This window comes from Vespa crabro, chromosome 10 (genome assembly GCF_910589235.1).
Source record: "Vespa crabro chromosome 10, iyVesCrab1.2, whole genome shotgun sequence".
Taxonomy (NCBI): Eukaryota; Metazoa; Arthropoda; class Insecta; order Hymenoptera; family Vespidae; genus Vespa; species Vespa crabro.
Genome location: NC_060964.1, coordinates 555,627 through 571,570, shown reverse-complemented (window position 1 = coordinate 571,570; position 15,944 = coordinate 555,627). Strand labels below are relative to the sequence as shown.

Sequence of the window (15,944 nt, the reverse complement as noted above, 5' to 3'; positions counted from 1 at the left end):
TGACTTTCGGTTTCGGGCGAATTAATTAACTAAATGCTACTACGTCGAAGGAGAAAGAATTGTTCGTATTATTTCATTTAAAAGAAATTCTTATCGAGATCTTGCGCTGATATGAAATTTTTCATAGAAACGAGAATTAGAGCAAGTGCCATTTCCTCTCGCAATGTAGGTCGTCCATTGAGAGCCAAGAGGACGTCCAAACATTAATCCTTTTAGATTATTATTATATATTCTTTTTATTCTTCCTACAGCGAGATTATTTATATACGATAAAAATATTGCAAATAAGTGGTCTCAACGTTCGCTCCCATTAATTTTGTTCGATTTTCGTTTCCTCGTATAAGATTCAATGATTCTCGGACGTCCGATTTGATCCTCTCTACCCTTCCTCCCCTTACCTCCGCCCTTCTTTTTAAATTTATAATCTCCAATAGAATTACTATTTGCCGAAGTTATCGAGAAAATTGAACGAATCGAAAGTCACGATCTTGGTACTACTATTCTCGACCATCTTTTACCTTAACGGATTAGATGGTAACGTGTACCAACCAAAAGATCTATTATTTATATTCGAACGATATGTATGTATATATATACATATATATATATATATATATATATATATATATATATCGATTAAACTTTCTTTTATTCAGTAGTGTAGGATGAGGATCGAAGATTTAAAAATGGCGCCGAGTCGCGAGGGACTCCGTCGAAGATTTTTAAGTATTCAACCGAAGTCTAACCTTGGATGGTAGAGAAAAAGAGAAAGAGAGAGAGAAAGGGGGGGAGAGACATAAAAAAAAAAAAATGAAAAAAGGAACATAAGAACGTTCCATCTCGATTTATCGCTGAAACCCTCGTCGTTATTTCATCCGACGAAACGAATTGCTTCTACGTAGAGAGATAGTTGCTCGATTATTTTAATAATATGGCGTCTTAAGGCAATTACATAAGTTACCGATCGTATAAAAGTTCATGAGATGATTAATATAAACGTCGTAATAATCTTTTCTATGAATACATGATCGACTTCATTCTTTTTTTAGCGAATCTTTTAACATATACATATGTACACACACACACACACACACACACACACACACACACACACACACACACACACACACACACACACACACACACACACACTCACACATACACACATACACACACACACGCACACACACACACGCACACACACACATACACGCACACAATTCCTTGTTCCCTCGTTTGCGAGTGACATAATTTGCGAGAATTTTCTCGGTCTCGTTGTCTGAGCACCGACTCGTAAATCCAATAGGGAGAAACTCGTCTACTCTCGAGGAATTCCACGACGATGCGACTATGCAAGTGACTCGTGTCACGTGACACGTGTCCGTTGCACCGACTCGCGCCGTGCCGCGACATATAATGCACGTGTTGGTTGGCTGGTGCACGAGCACAAGTATGCACTCTCTCTCATTTTCTCTCTCTCTCTCTCTCTCTCTCTCTCTCTCTCTCTATCTCTATCTATCTATCTATCTATCTATCTATCTATCTTTATCTTTTCTTTCTCTTATTCGGCAGCGTATTTTCTTCTACTACTATTACTCTTCTTCTGGTTCTTCTTCTGGTTCTTCTTCTTCTTCGTCTTCTTCTTTTTCGTTTTCTTCTTTTTTCTCCTCTGGTTGCTCCCTTCTCTAGCAGGTACGTGCTACGAATCGATCCCTGAGGCCGTTTGGAATTTCAAAGCGCTCTTTGACCGTCTTCTTGAAAAATTCAGAGGACGCCCGAACCGGTGCCACTGCTTTTTTTCTTTTTTTTTTTCCACGGAGGAAAGAATTTTACCGACTTTTCACGTGCGCGATCTTAAATCTAAAACTCTTTCTCTATCTCTTTCTCTCTCTCCTCTCTCTGTCTCTCTATCTATCTATCTATCTATCTATCTATCTATCTATCTATCTCTTTCTTTCTCGTTCGTTCGTTCGACCGGAAAAAAGTTATCCTGAAAAAAAGGTCTGAGATTTTCGAAAAAAATTCTCCTTCTTTACTTCCAACATTGGCCCTCTTTCGAATTCAATACGTTGCGAAGATATACACGAGATTTCATCTCTTATCATAGATATATTTCATTCAGGGAGATCCGTTAAGTTTTAATCATTTCTAAATCTGTGATAGGATATATAATCAAATAGTGTTGCTTTTATATATAAAAACGATATAAAAAATATTATTAACGAACAAATAGAATTTTCTTTCGAACAGAGAGACTTTTCAGAGTTCTTCTTTTGTTTCTTCTTTGTCTTCGTCTCTCTCCCTCTCTCTTTCTTTCTCTCTCTTTCTTTCTGTCGTTTTATGGAATATCGTTAGAATGACGATTTAACCGATGAATCGAGGAAGCAACAATTTATAGATAACTTCACTGAATGAGACCGATTGGGGAGAGAGATAGTTGGGCGCGAAACTCAATGGACCGAAGTGAAGACCACCCCGGTTGGTTCGCTCGAATAATGGGTCAATCTCGAAGCTTCGCCGCCTCGAGGTATATTAAGGACTAAGCAAGGAGTGCGTGAGCAACAGAGGTAGATAGATAGATAGATAGATAGATAGTGGGTGGAATCTTGCTCCTTGAAATCGGTTCGTCGTCAGTGACGCCGCGTTCCTATATATCCAAAGTACTTCTCGAGGGCACTCGAATCAAGCCGACGGACTGTAAAGCCTATTAGACGCAATGAAACGGCTCGGTAGACGTGCTAGCTTATTTGCTTGCTTGCTTGTGCATTCAACAACGAAGATCCACCGAGATTATCCTGACGATCGTTCATCGATCTCTCTTTCCCTTTCTCTCTTTTCCAGAGACTTTAATAATTTACAAAACACGCAACGCATAAAGATCAACGAGATCTTTTTCTTTTTAAAATTGAAATTGGTGTTAATCCTCTGTCTTAAATATACTGACGATATTAACTTTCAAGTGGTGCGATATCAATGTGATCTTTCATCGGCATATATTTTCGCGCGCACGTCAAAACCTCATTCGCGTCTGGCGTGAGAGCCCCTGGGATTTTGCGTGTCTCGCGTGTACGAGGGTGGCAAAAAAAAGAGAGAGAGAGAGAGAGTGAGGCTGGGAGGTAGGAGGTGATGGGCGACTGCAGCTTGGAGGGAAGAGAGGAGGTAGCCGCCGGTTGAAGGGCGCTGGATGGATTTTGCAGCACGCAGTTTTCACCTTTGAGATTCCATCCGGCGTGTGTGTGTTTCGGAGGAGGACAGGGGGTGAACGAAGGAGAAAAGAAGAGACGAGTTGCACACGGCGTCGGCTGGGGTACTTTGCCCTAGGAATTCAAGGACCCAAGGGCTGCCGAAGGTAGAGGGGAGAGAGAGAGAAAGAGAAAGAGAGAGAGAGAGAGTGCCAACGACGCTCGTCGTCGTAGTCATCGTCGTTGTTGTCGTTGGGGTGGCGCGTCGAACGTTAGGGAGGGTGAGGGCGAAGTTGTGTTGAGGTGTGTAGGTGCCGGTCGATACGCTTTCTCGCACTCATGCTACCTTCCCCTTTTCTCTCTCTCTCTTTCTCTCTTTCTCTATATATATTCATCTCTCTCTCTCTCTCTCTCTCTCTTTCCCTCTCCCTTTTTTCTCTTCGTCTAACTTTCTCTCGCTTTCTCTTCTACCTCCCTCTCTTCCTCAACATTCCCTTGACTCCTTCTTCTCACCCTCCCCTAGGAACGCCGCGACGGAAGCCGCCGAGCTGCAAGGTGTTTTAGCGCGCACTCGAGAAGCCGCCATTTTGAGAGGAAGGGAGGGAAAGAGAAAGAGAGAGAGAGAGAGAAACCCGTCCTCCGTAGCTTGAGCTTTCTTCGTGCTTCGCTTTTGCGCGATGAACATCTCCAAGCGTCGAAAAACAACCGACCGAACGTAGCAGCTCTCTTTCTTTCTTCTCTCTCCAGACTCACCCCCTCTCTTCTCTCTCTCAGACCATTCCTTCCTTCTCCTACCCACCCAACCCTCTTACCGAACAACGCTTCACGACTCGCTTTTCCATCGGCCGTGAGCTCGTACGCCTACACGACGTTGTCGTCATCGTCGTCGTCGTCGTCGTCGTCGTCGTCGTCGTCGTCGTTACTACTGCCTCGTCTAATTAAAATTCACGAGATACGCGGCGCGCTAAATCGACGTGTACCACCACTACTCACGAGTCTTTCCCGCTAAAATGGATTTATCTCTCTTTCTTTCTTCCTCCTCTGCTCTCTCTCTCTCTCTGTCTTTTTCTCCGTTTCTCTTTCTTTCTCTTTTTCTTTACTTACGACGGCCCTTCTTCCAATTATTATTTCCGTGTAACGCTCGTATTTACGCTCATTTCTCGACGCGTATCTATAACGCGCGTAATTAAGCTTGCTGTTCCTTCTTTCGTTACTGTCTCAACAATGTTCTCATGACGATGAAAAGAAGAGAAAAATAAAACAAAAAGAATAAGAAAAAGAATAAGAAAAAGAAAAATTAAAATATGTCACATGCCTTGTTCTCTTTGAAGAAAACGACATAGCGTCGAACATTTATATTATAATCTATAATACTAATATTAATAATAATAACATTAACAATAATAATTGTTATTATTATTATGATCATCATCATTATTGTTTGTTTCGATAAAAATATTATAAAATATTTTATTTTTTCTTTTTTTCATTGAAATAAGAAATCTTTAATCTCATATCGCATCTTTTTACAATTTCAGTCGTTCTCCTGGACACAACGACGGAGGCGAAGCTCGAGTGGACGAGGTATCCCTATGGACCGCAAGCAAGCACTCCTGGCGTAAGTAAACACTCACAAAATATTAACATTGACTCGGTCTCACGACATATTTCGCCCGAAATTAATCGCGAAGATGAGCCGACGAAGAAAGAGAGAGAGAGAGAGAGAGAGAGAGAGAGAGAGAGAGAAGAAGGAGATAGAGATAGAGATAGAAAACGTTTATCGTATATCGGCACATTTGAATTTCGTTCCTTCCTCAACGAGATAAAATGAGAGCACTACCTCGTTCCATTAAATCCGTCGCAATCCATGTTCGAATCTGCCGTCAAATTTTTTTATACTATTTTGTCTTTCTCTCTCCCCCTTCTCCACTCTCTCTCTCTCTCTCTCTCTCTCTCTTTTTATCTGCCATCTAAACTTTTAAAAGGATTGCCTGGGCGAAGCTTCGATGGCCGCCATGATGGATAGCGACAAGTATGGCAACGTTATATCGCGAAAACCATTTATCGACAATACGTATGTTCTCCTCACGATAATGGATCGAAATTCTGATCGTAGTTTCGTAATAAATCTAAAATAGCATAAATTCTAACCGTGTTTCTATGGATTGAGTAACAATGTCAGTTAAAAGTAGATAATATTTGTTATTGTGGCGCTTTCGAAAAAAAAAGAAAACTAAAAGAATAAATAAAAATAAACGAATTAATCAAAAATAAAATAAAATAAAAAAACGAAAGAAAAAACTAGGAAAAATTTTCGAAAGGAAAAGATCCAAGGCTTTTGATAGTGTTGCGTTCCGTATTCTTGGTGCCACGTCGAAGAATCGCGGAAGCAGCATTCGAGGGATTTGTTGTCGTGGTAGGAGGCATAAGGAGCAAAGGTAGAGTGGGAGAAGGAAAGAAAAGGATTCCGGAGCTTCCCGACACCTTCTCGGTAGACGGAAAGTACTTACGTTCGCGGTCCGTAGCGACGTCCCGCGGTGTAAAACAACAGCAAGAAGAAGCAACCGGGTTCCATGGGGGTACCAGAAGCACTTTATGGTCTCGGTACGCGCGGCATACGTGGGCTCCTGCTGGCCGGTGCGAGCTCTTTCTGTCTCTCTTTCTCTTTCGGCGCCATGTTTGTTTTTCAGTTGTTAAGCGCGCAGCGGGCCGCCAGACAGGTTTAAATCAGCCTCCGCCTCCTCTCCCTTTCTCTCTCTCTCTTTCTCTCTTTTTCACACTGCTCGCGTATATCCTCTATCCTTCTCGATCTCGCATCATCCGATTGCTTCTCTCTCTCTCTCTCTCTCTCTTTCCATACCGTGCGTACCACCGGCCCAAGAGTCAGTTCGCTGGGTAACAAATTGCTTTTTGTTTGAACGGACAAATTAGAGAAACGGCCGCCAACTCGAGGGTAAGAGTGAGCGAGAAAGAGATAGAGAGAGAGAGAGAGAGAGAGAGAGAGAGAGAAAGGATGCGTTTATTTAAACGCTGTGTGACGTACCACCATTTTCTCTCTTGTAGAGGTAAGTACGTACATACGTTTATACATGTTATTTTGTATATGTGTATAATATCTACAGAAAAGGAGCTTGCACGCGAAAACATAAGGGACCAGACTTACAGTATTAACGCGGGTCCCATTAATACATTGTTGCATCCTCCAAATTTCAAATTTAAAGTTCATTCAGGTATTTTTTGTTATTATAGAATTGCTATCGATAGCACTTCTCTATAGAACAAGAAAAAAAAATAAAGAGAACGAAAAGATTGCCGAAGACAACTTTACTTATTTCTTTTTTTCTTTTTATATATATATATTTAATAGTATACTTACTTTCGAGGAGAGAGAGAGAGAGAGAGAGAGAGAGAGAGAGAGAAAGAGAGAGAGAAGAAAAAAACGAAAACAAAAAAGAAATTGTGAAACAAAGGGCAAATATCTCATTTGGTTTCTAGGCACGATGGCGTCGTCGTCGCGGTCGTGAGTTTACGTGGGTGTCGAATGAATATCTCGATTTCGTTTGAGATCGTAATGATAAACCGTTCCTGGCACGTTTTATGGCAACGTCGAGATCATTAGATTTCCCGTGGAGTTGTCGATACACGTAGGTAACTTCTCGCGACGATGATTCGATCGATCGCAACGAGTAGATTTCCTCGGTCTTCCAAGCGATAGTTTTATTTTTATTTTGTAAATTTTCGATGTTGAACTTGCTCGTTATCCTGTTCCTTCTTTTTTCTTTTTCTTTCTTTATTATTTTTTTTTTCGATTATTACTACCGAAAAAAGTCGATAGATTTGTGTATTTACAATTTTTAACAATTATTTACTGCGGAATCGTCTCTCTGTATTCTTTCTTCACCCTCGCTCCTCACTTTTGTCTTAAAATAAGACGAAAAAGAAAAAAAAATAAATTTCGTATCGAAGCACCTTATTCTTTGCTTTTAAACTGAATTCGTCATTTTCTCGCACGCAAGAAAACACGAACAAAAGATTTAATCCTTCACATTGTAAGTATGATATCCCGACTTCTTGAACGAAGTCTCTCTCTTTCTCTCTCTCTCTCTCTCTCTTTCTCTCTCTCTCTCTCTCTCTTTCTCTCTCTCTCTCTCTTTCTCTCTCTCTCTCTCTCTCTCTCTCTCTCTCTATCATTCTCTTTCTCTCTCTCACTTTAGCTAGCGATTCTTCTTCTCACACGAGCGCCACCGAACAAATTTATCTCCATGAATCCATAATTTATGACCGCGTTTTATGTTGTATTTATGCATAGTTATCTTGCCCTCGGTCTCAGAACGAAAGAAACATACTCGTAGTACCTACGTACACCTACCTACTTACCTACCTATCAACCTACCTACCCACATAGGTAGGTACTACATATACGTGCTGACGCCGAATATGTTCGTTTATTTATTAATCACTGTCCGTTCCGAATCAATGAACACCGAGAGAAACCGTCTTCGTTTTGTTCTTTTGAATTCGATCCAGACAGTTTCATCTCGTAACGTTATTTTCTCATTGGAACGGCACGAATAAGTACATAGAATATTTTCTCGCTTCACGATCGTTACTCTCGATATTTAACATTTTTTGTTTTTCTTTTTTTTCCTTTTTTTTTTCTTCACTTAATAAATTTTACGACGACTCCCGTGTGTTCGACTTCGTTAATTATTATTTAACGAATGTTAAGTATTTCTTCCTCTTCTTTTTCCATTGTTTTTCTTTCTTTTTTTTTACGTAGGAAAAAAACGAAAGTGTAAAGGGAGAAAAATATAGAAGTTAAGCCTTTAATTCAAAGAACGAGTGTATCTTGTTTCTTTTCCTTTTTTTTTTCTTTTTTTTCCTTTCATCCTCATGGATGACCCATATTCTACCGACTACTAATTTACACGGTATTACTAGGCGATAAGTGGGATATGAGCAGCAAATGTATATACGTTCGAATGGTAATTTCAAGAATGATAGAAAAGGCGACTGTGGTATTGCAAGTTACAGAAAAGGAACGAATTTGTAAAGGGATAGATAAAAAGAAGGGAGGGTGAGAAATAGGAGGAGAAGAAGAGAAACAGAGAGAGAGAGAGAGAGAGAGAGAGAGAGAGAGAGAGAGACAGAGACAGAGACAGAGACAGAGACAGAGACAGAGACAGAGAGAGAAAATACAGAAAATCATGAAATCGAATTTACGCAGGTTCACGCGTGTGTCCAGCAGCGTCCTCTTTTTTTCGAACCTTTTCGAACTTCGATCGTTAGTGCACCAACGCTAATCGAACAGCGTAACGCTCTATTTGAAAAGGCTCTTTGAGGCTGCTGTTGATTTTCTTGGGTGCTAAACGGTTAGCCCAGCAGCAGCAAACAGCAGCAGCAGCACCAGCACAAGCAACAGCAGTAGCAGCAGCAGCAGCAGCAGCAACAGCTTGCGAAGGGAAACAGCATTGGATCGTTTGCACCATGCCGCTCCGGAAACTCCACTTTTTTGTGTTCTTTTCTTTTCTTTTTTTTTGTTTTGTTTTTCCTATAAACTAACCCATGAAAAAAAGAGAAAGACTGAGAAAGAGAGAGAGAGAAAGAGAGAGAGAGAAAAAGAGAAAAAAAACAAGAAAAAAGAAGAGCTTTGACGAACGTTCCAGTCACTCTCTCGAAGCACCTACTACTTTAGGTGGACTATTTTTGTTCGTTAGAGAAATTCCGTTTTGAAAATCCGAACTCTTGTATTCTGTCAATGGCCAAAATCGTCAAAAAATTCGATTGATTTAGTTTCGAACAATTTTGAACACTAGAAGCAGGAGCCCTCGAGGACTCGTGACCGATTGAAACATGCCAGTATCAAACTTCGATTATGAAACAGTCAGTGAACGTATGACGTCACCAACATATGACAGTTGTCGAAGGTATTACTAATCTTTCTTTATTTTTTTTTGCGATATACCTTTTTGACTCATTCGAGAATTTATCTAAAAAAATAAAAAAAAAGAAAGAAAAATGGAAACATCATACAGAGATACAATTTCACATACGGCTCAACATTTATATATATATATATATATATATATATATATATATATATATATATTCATTCGATTCATACATATATATATATATATATATATATATATATATATATATATATATATTCATTCGATTTTATCTGTCACTTTTGTTAATTAGAGCGAAAGACACTAAGAATTGCTTTGAGATATTCGTCGAGTTAGCTCTTAAAATTCCTTTATATCTATGTCAGCATTGAGACAAATGTCTCGATTGAGCAACGTCATCCGATTCCCATAAAACGTGAGTTATCGTTTAAGGTGGACCGTGATACTTGATAATAATTTTAATGACTAAAAATAATCCAGAAATTTTGTCCGTGTTGCTTTTAACTAGAACGTTTAAGTCATTTATAACTGGTAGCCGATTGACCGTTTAATACATTTTACGCCGCATCTGCCATCTACGATAATTATTTACTTTCTTAACCGTCGATGATTCGAACGATGATCGAATTTTTATATTATGATTTATAATTAGAAAAATTATTATAATTGTTATAAAACCGAAAAATATACTCGAAATATTTCAATATGAAATTTTAGCAGCAACGTGTAAAGTTTGATGAGCAAGTTAATTATTAATATTTATTTGAATATTTGTATTAGTAGTATTTATCGCACTTTAAGATAATAAAAAAAAAATCAGTGTTTTATAAAACTGTATATAATATTTTAATATAAAAAGAAAATGAAATACTTTTCGAATTAAAAAGTTATAATAGACATATATCTATACGTAGTATATTATATTCAGTAAAAATAAATTTTGTAAGAGTATTCAATAAAAACAGAAAAAAAAAAAAGAAAAATAAAATAAAAATAAACATTGAAAAATCGTATTTTTATGTGTCTGGTAGTTAAACGACAACAGAAAAAACGTGCATTTACTTAAAAAAAAAAAAAAAAAAAAAAAAAATATGACGAGTTTTTGTTTTCCAACAAATTTTATTCGACAATTGAATATTGATTTCGAAGTATTGATTTCGATATATCAGTATTCTGTGGCTAAAGTCAAATTTCGTGCACTTGAAACGTCTATCAGGCACGAAACCATGGACGATTACAACTGGCGCGTCTAACGACGTCAAGCGCGTCGCGCATTCCTATCATCGTTAGATTAGTCCTTATTCAGTGCTCTCCTCGTATTCGCTTCTAAGGAGAACACCGGCCATGCGCCAATCATTGTTCCGTAGAAGTACGATCGTTCTCGATTATCGCGTGCATCCGTTGTGCCATTGAGACGTGCCACGAGATTAGGTACGTGGAAACGTTACGACAGTGCTGTGCGAGCAAATTCCTTAGACCGACTAGTGCGATTCCTTACATTAGTTCCTTGAGATCGATCCGAAGAACATCGATCTTTACAATCCACAAATTGAAACTCAAATGAATTTTCATTGGCCGGCTATACGAGGAAAATATTTCTTTTTTCTTTTTTTTTTATTTTATTATAACGCATTGTAAAAAGCTTTAAATATTTTATTACGTTTGTTTATCGTTATTTTCAACGAGTACGTTAAAATGTTCATTAATTATTATAATTTAAATATATTCGAATTTTCAAATGGTTTCACATGTTTTAACGGAATAATTTTAGTATTTTTACTCGGGCGAACAACTAATTTTTATATAATTACAATTGAATAACCTGGTATTTGGAATATTTAATTTGAATTAATATCAGATATCTCATCCCGGGTGTCTAATTCAATTTTATATAGTAAAGTGCTTTTAACTGTGAATTTAAAACAAAAAAAAAAGATCTCTCAAAGAACATCAATTAATTTTAAACTGATATTACGCATTTTCGAAATATTATTAAATAGAAGAGTCTGAATAATACGATAAAAATAATTATTTTTATAAAATGTCAACAATTATCGTAAACAAAAATTTATTTGCGGTTTTTCCGACGCGAATTTTAACTTGAGTATGTTGAGTAAATTTGTTTCGTTATTTTAACATCCAGAAGGATTATTCCTTCTGTTGACTAATCGGTAGGGTGAGTCGAAAGAAAAATCCAAAAAAGGAAAGAGAAGTGACTCGAATCCTCTTAGAGAAGTCCTCACGGTCCTCTTAATCCTCTTCTAAGTGATGCTTTTCCATCCTAAAACGCACATGGACTAGATAGTAGGGAAGAGAAGAGTGTCTCGTGCCATCTCTTACATCTTTCTAATCATTTTCCACGAACAAGGATTAGCAGCGTTCTTATAAAAGACCGACGGATGGATAAGTGTGATCCTTGATAAAATATTGAAATCTTTGTCTCTTTTCTAATGGTACCATCTTTTTCGACCCTTTTTTGACGTTCAGATATCATAACCGGATATACGATTACGAGGAAAAATCGAATAATGGATTCTCGACATCTTTACTTCCGTTTCATTAAACATGATTCTTAAATCAATTTTGGAATTATTTGATAAATATACAAGATATAAAAACAGATGTTTACTCATTGATATTATACAAAAATGATGGATTAATGGCAGTCTCATAAAAACATTTATAGATAAGAATTAGAACGTAGATAAGAATTACGATAAATTGAAACTAAACACAGTCTTTTAAAAGTTTAAGTTTTAGAGATTAACGGAGTATTAGATTATGATTATGTAGAAGAGAAAAAGAAAATGATGTATATATATTATATTTGATGATAAAAAAAGAAGTCTAATATTTCAAAGACTTATAGTACTCACCGAAAAAAAGATCTAATTAAAATGGGTCCTAAAATCAGTGCTTTCAATGTAAATTAACTTTTATTATTTATGAACGTTCAATATCATGAGTCTCTTGGAGACAACATATTAAATTTATATAGGGGAATTTATTTAGAAATACATTAGTTCAAGGTTTATTAGGAAATTAGAAAAAACTATTACTAATCTAATAATAGAATATGTGTATATGGAATAAGTATAAAGAAGCATATACATATATATGTTTATAGGTGTCCATATATAAAATATATATATATATACCAAGTTAGAATATTTTCACGGTGCTTCTCTTCAAAGAAGATGACACTTCTCACCCGTTAATCAGTTTTCTAGAGTTTGGATTAGCATTCTAACGCAATAAGTACTTAGCCCTTAGCAGCTCAAGCAATAAGGAGCGTTCGATGTTTCGTATTAATATACTGTGAGCCGTAGGGCAAGGAGGGGAGAGAAAGAAAGAAAGAAAGAGAGAGAGAGAGAAAGAGAGAGAGAGAGAGAGAGAGAGAGAGAACAAACGGTCCAAACAGAATTAGCTCGAAGTATTTGAAGAAGCCGAGAGAAAGGGAAAGGACGCGTTAAGCTCGGGGCGGCTGATGATGGCAGGGAGAATACGAAATACAGAGGGATCGCATCGCTGCATCCTCCCACTACTCTTCTCTCTCTCTCTCTCTCTCTCTCTCTCACTCCTCTCGATAGCCAACGACTTAAAAAAAAAAAAGAAAACGAAGGGGAAAGGCATCCCGCTGGAATTAATCGAGAACGCTCTTTCCGATGTATTTTTAATCAGTTCAACCGCGTCTCCGCGAGTTTCATGCAAGCAAGCCAAACCCGAGTATCAAGTTTACTCATCTTAATTACATAAATAATTTCGTTCGTTGTTTCCCATCGAGATCGTTCGAGATCCCTTTTTTCTCTTTGCTTTTTTTGTTTTTTCGTTTTTCTCTTTTATCTTTTTTTTTTGTCAGGATGCAAAACACGAACAATAATGAACAAAAAAACAAAGATAGAAGACATACATAGAAGTAATTAAGTACCATTGATATCCATGCATCCTATTCCATTGATGAACACCTACATGAGGTAGAGAAGTAACGGTACTTTCTTTTTCTCCCTCTCTTTTTTTTTTTTTTTTTTTTTTTAATCGAATCATTCGTTCGGTAAAGATCGATACGAGAAACGGCTGCTTCTTCCCTCCCATAGGAAATAAACTTACTTAATTAGTTAATCGAGCAACGAAACGGGACAATTTCGGACAAGAAGATTAGACCCGCACCGGTGAAAGTAAACATTTTTTCTCGTATCGAGGGAACGAGGTAAATAAGAAGAAAAAGAAGAAAGAAAGAGAGAGAGACAGAGATAGAGAGAAAAAGAGAGGGGGAAAGACCCTTCGAATATAAACGATCGCCGTTTCCACGAACGTCTATCGATAGTTTGTAAAGGAAGAGAGAGAGGGAAAGAGAGAGAGAGAGAGAGAGAGATATCGTCTCCTTTCAGAGAAAAATTTATCGTCATCCTACCGGCTATCTTATACTTTTTTTCGATGATCTTTTTTTAACACCGGCGATCATCGACCATACGAATGCATGCGTCAGAGAAAGAGAAAGAGAGAGAGAAAGAGAGAGAACGCGAGGAAGGTAGAGATGCGCGAAGAGCATTAGAAAGTCCAATAAACAATGACGGGACAATTTTAAGGGGGAAGCTGTCGGTTGTACCTTTCTTGTACTTTATGCTGAATGTCTCGTTAAAAGTAAATTATAGAACGTCCAGAGCCGACATATACGAGTCGAAGGTGGACGAGTATCTCGTAAGATCTCCGGTAACATGGACGACGAAAAAGTCGACGATAATAGACCCAAATAGGTATGGCGAGTAGTTTCTAGATTTCGAGAATGCACGATGAGAGTCTAAAATAAAAAAAGATGGAGAAAGAGAAAGAGAGAGAGAGAGAGAGAGAGAGAGAGAGAGAGAGAGAGTGAGAGAGGTAGCGCGAAGAAATCGATAAGATCGACCGGTCGTTTTCAAGAGAACGTTAAACGAGCGTATACGTTTCGTAATGCGCGCGCTGTGTCCTACGTAGTCTGAAATTTTATTTAGACATTCGATCCCTCGATCGCTCTTTTATTCGACGCGTTTGCCTTTTACATTCCCTCGAATATTCCTCGAGAGATCAACTTTGTTCACGCCTTTTCTCTCTAGACTACTCTTTAGACAAGAAAAGAGAGAAAGAGAGTGAGAGAGACGCGTACCGTTACGTACGAGTAAAGATATTATCAGTGAGATTCACGCAAAGGTATAATACTCCGTGACCGAGATTAAAAAAAAATATGTACATAGGTATTTACTTACGTTAAATCAACATTTCCCAAAGAATGTTCCGCAATAAGTTAATAAGTATTTCCCGAAAAATTATGAGAATTAATATTACTTTACTTTTCTCGTTTTGTTTCACATAATTACAATTTAAAAAGAAAAGGATTCTTTTTCCTTTTCTTTTTTTTTCTTTTTGTTTTGTTAACTCGTATATTTACCCGCTCAATTTATTTATTATTAATATATATCTACCCTATAAAATAACTCAAGGTTATTTATTAATAAATCATTTGAAATTCATAGATTTATCAAGTTTACTTTATTATTTTTATGCATTTTGTTTTACATAATTAAAATTTGAGAATAAATGCTTTTTCTTTTCTTTCATTTTCTTAACTCTTATATTTACTTGTTCAATTTATTTATTATAAATAAATACATTTCTGACTTTTTTGAAATTTCTGAATTTGTCAACTGTACTTTATTATTCGCACATAATTAAAATTTGAGAACAAATATTCTTTCTGTTTTTCTTTTCTTAACTCTCATATGTATAATTTATTTACTATTAATATCCACCAGTTTATTTATTTACTATTAATATCTATCTACTATATAAAATAACTTAAGGTATTCCCTTGAAATTTCAGGATTTACCAAGCGTGATTCCGTGATAGGAAAAATTTGAGAAGCTTTGCATTAGACGATATTTTCCTTAGAAATATAATAACAAAGAAGTATCATTTTCCAAAATTCTTTAAAATTCTATCGAATTATATATGTTGATCATACTACCAAAACATTATCGATCATCTTACAAACAATATCGAATCATATCATTATTCTTGATTTAATCGAATTCATCTTGTTAATCATTATCTTCAATCATATTCTTGATCATAACAAATCTCTCTCTCTCTCCCTCTGTAATTTTCTTTCTTAACCTGATATCCTTTTAAAATAAGTCTATCCTGTCAACCATGGAATACGATCCACGTACGGGAAGGAACGTGTACGGTATCTTTTTCGCGGAAAGTAGGGAAGGGTCCAAAAGGGACTCGTTATCTCCTCAAGTTGGTTCTCCACGTGGATACAATTAACGGCATCCTCGCGCGAACGGAGGATCCGGTTAAGAGAAATCTGGCTTCCGAAAAAGTGTTGTCTCTCTCTCCCTCTCTCTCTCTCTCTCTTTCTCTTTCTCTAAATCTTCTTCTTTCTCTTCCTTTCTTTCATAAGGATAAGCACACGCACACAGAAAATCGCGTCTTCGGTGGCAGAATTCTCGGTGGCGAAAAAAAGAAAAAAAAGGTTTAGATTCGTCCTCAGGCTTGATGAAACGTGGCGATCGCGTCTGAAGTTCCGGCGAAAAGGTCTCTCTCGCACGTGGCACTCGGTCTATCTGATCGTTTCATCTTCTCCTTTTCTTTCCTTTCCTCTCTTCTCTTCTGTTTTCTTCGTCTCTTCATCCTCGGCTATATTTCTTTCTCTCTTACAAATATATATACATATACATAAATATATATACAAATATATGTATATGTATATATATATAAATATATATATATATATAAATATATACATACATATATATATATATATATTCTCTTTCCCTTACACATATACACACTTACACACATTTCTCTTGT

General features: G+C 37.0%; 1 protein-coding gene across 26 annotated transcripts in view; it reads left to right on the top strand.

The window, feature by feature from the left end:
- LOC124427280 (ephrin type-B receptor 1-B) overlaps positions 1-15,944 on the top strand; it is a 159,037-nt gene that overhangs the window by 87,889 nt on the left and 55,204 nt on the right. For all 26 annotated transcript variants that reach the window (XM_046969987.1, XM_046969990.1, XM_046969983.1 and 23 more), the window contains exon 3: positions 4,721-4,800. In XM_046969987.1, coding sequence (XP_046825943.1) covers positions 4,721-4,800 — 80 coding nt within the window. The remainder of the gene's footprint in view (positions 1-4,720; positions 4,801-15,944) is intronic.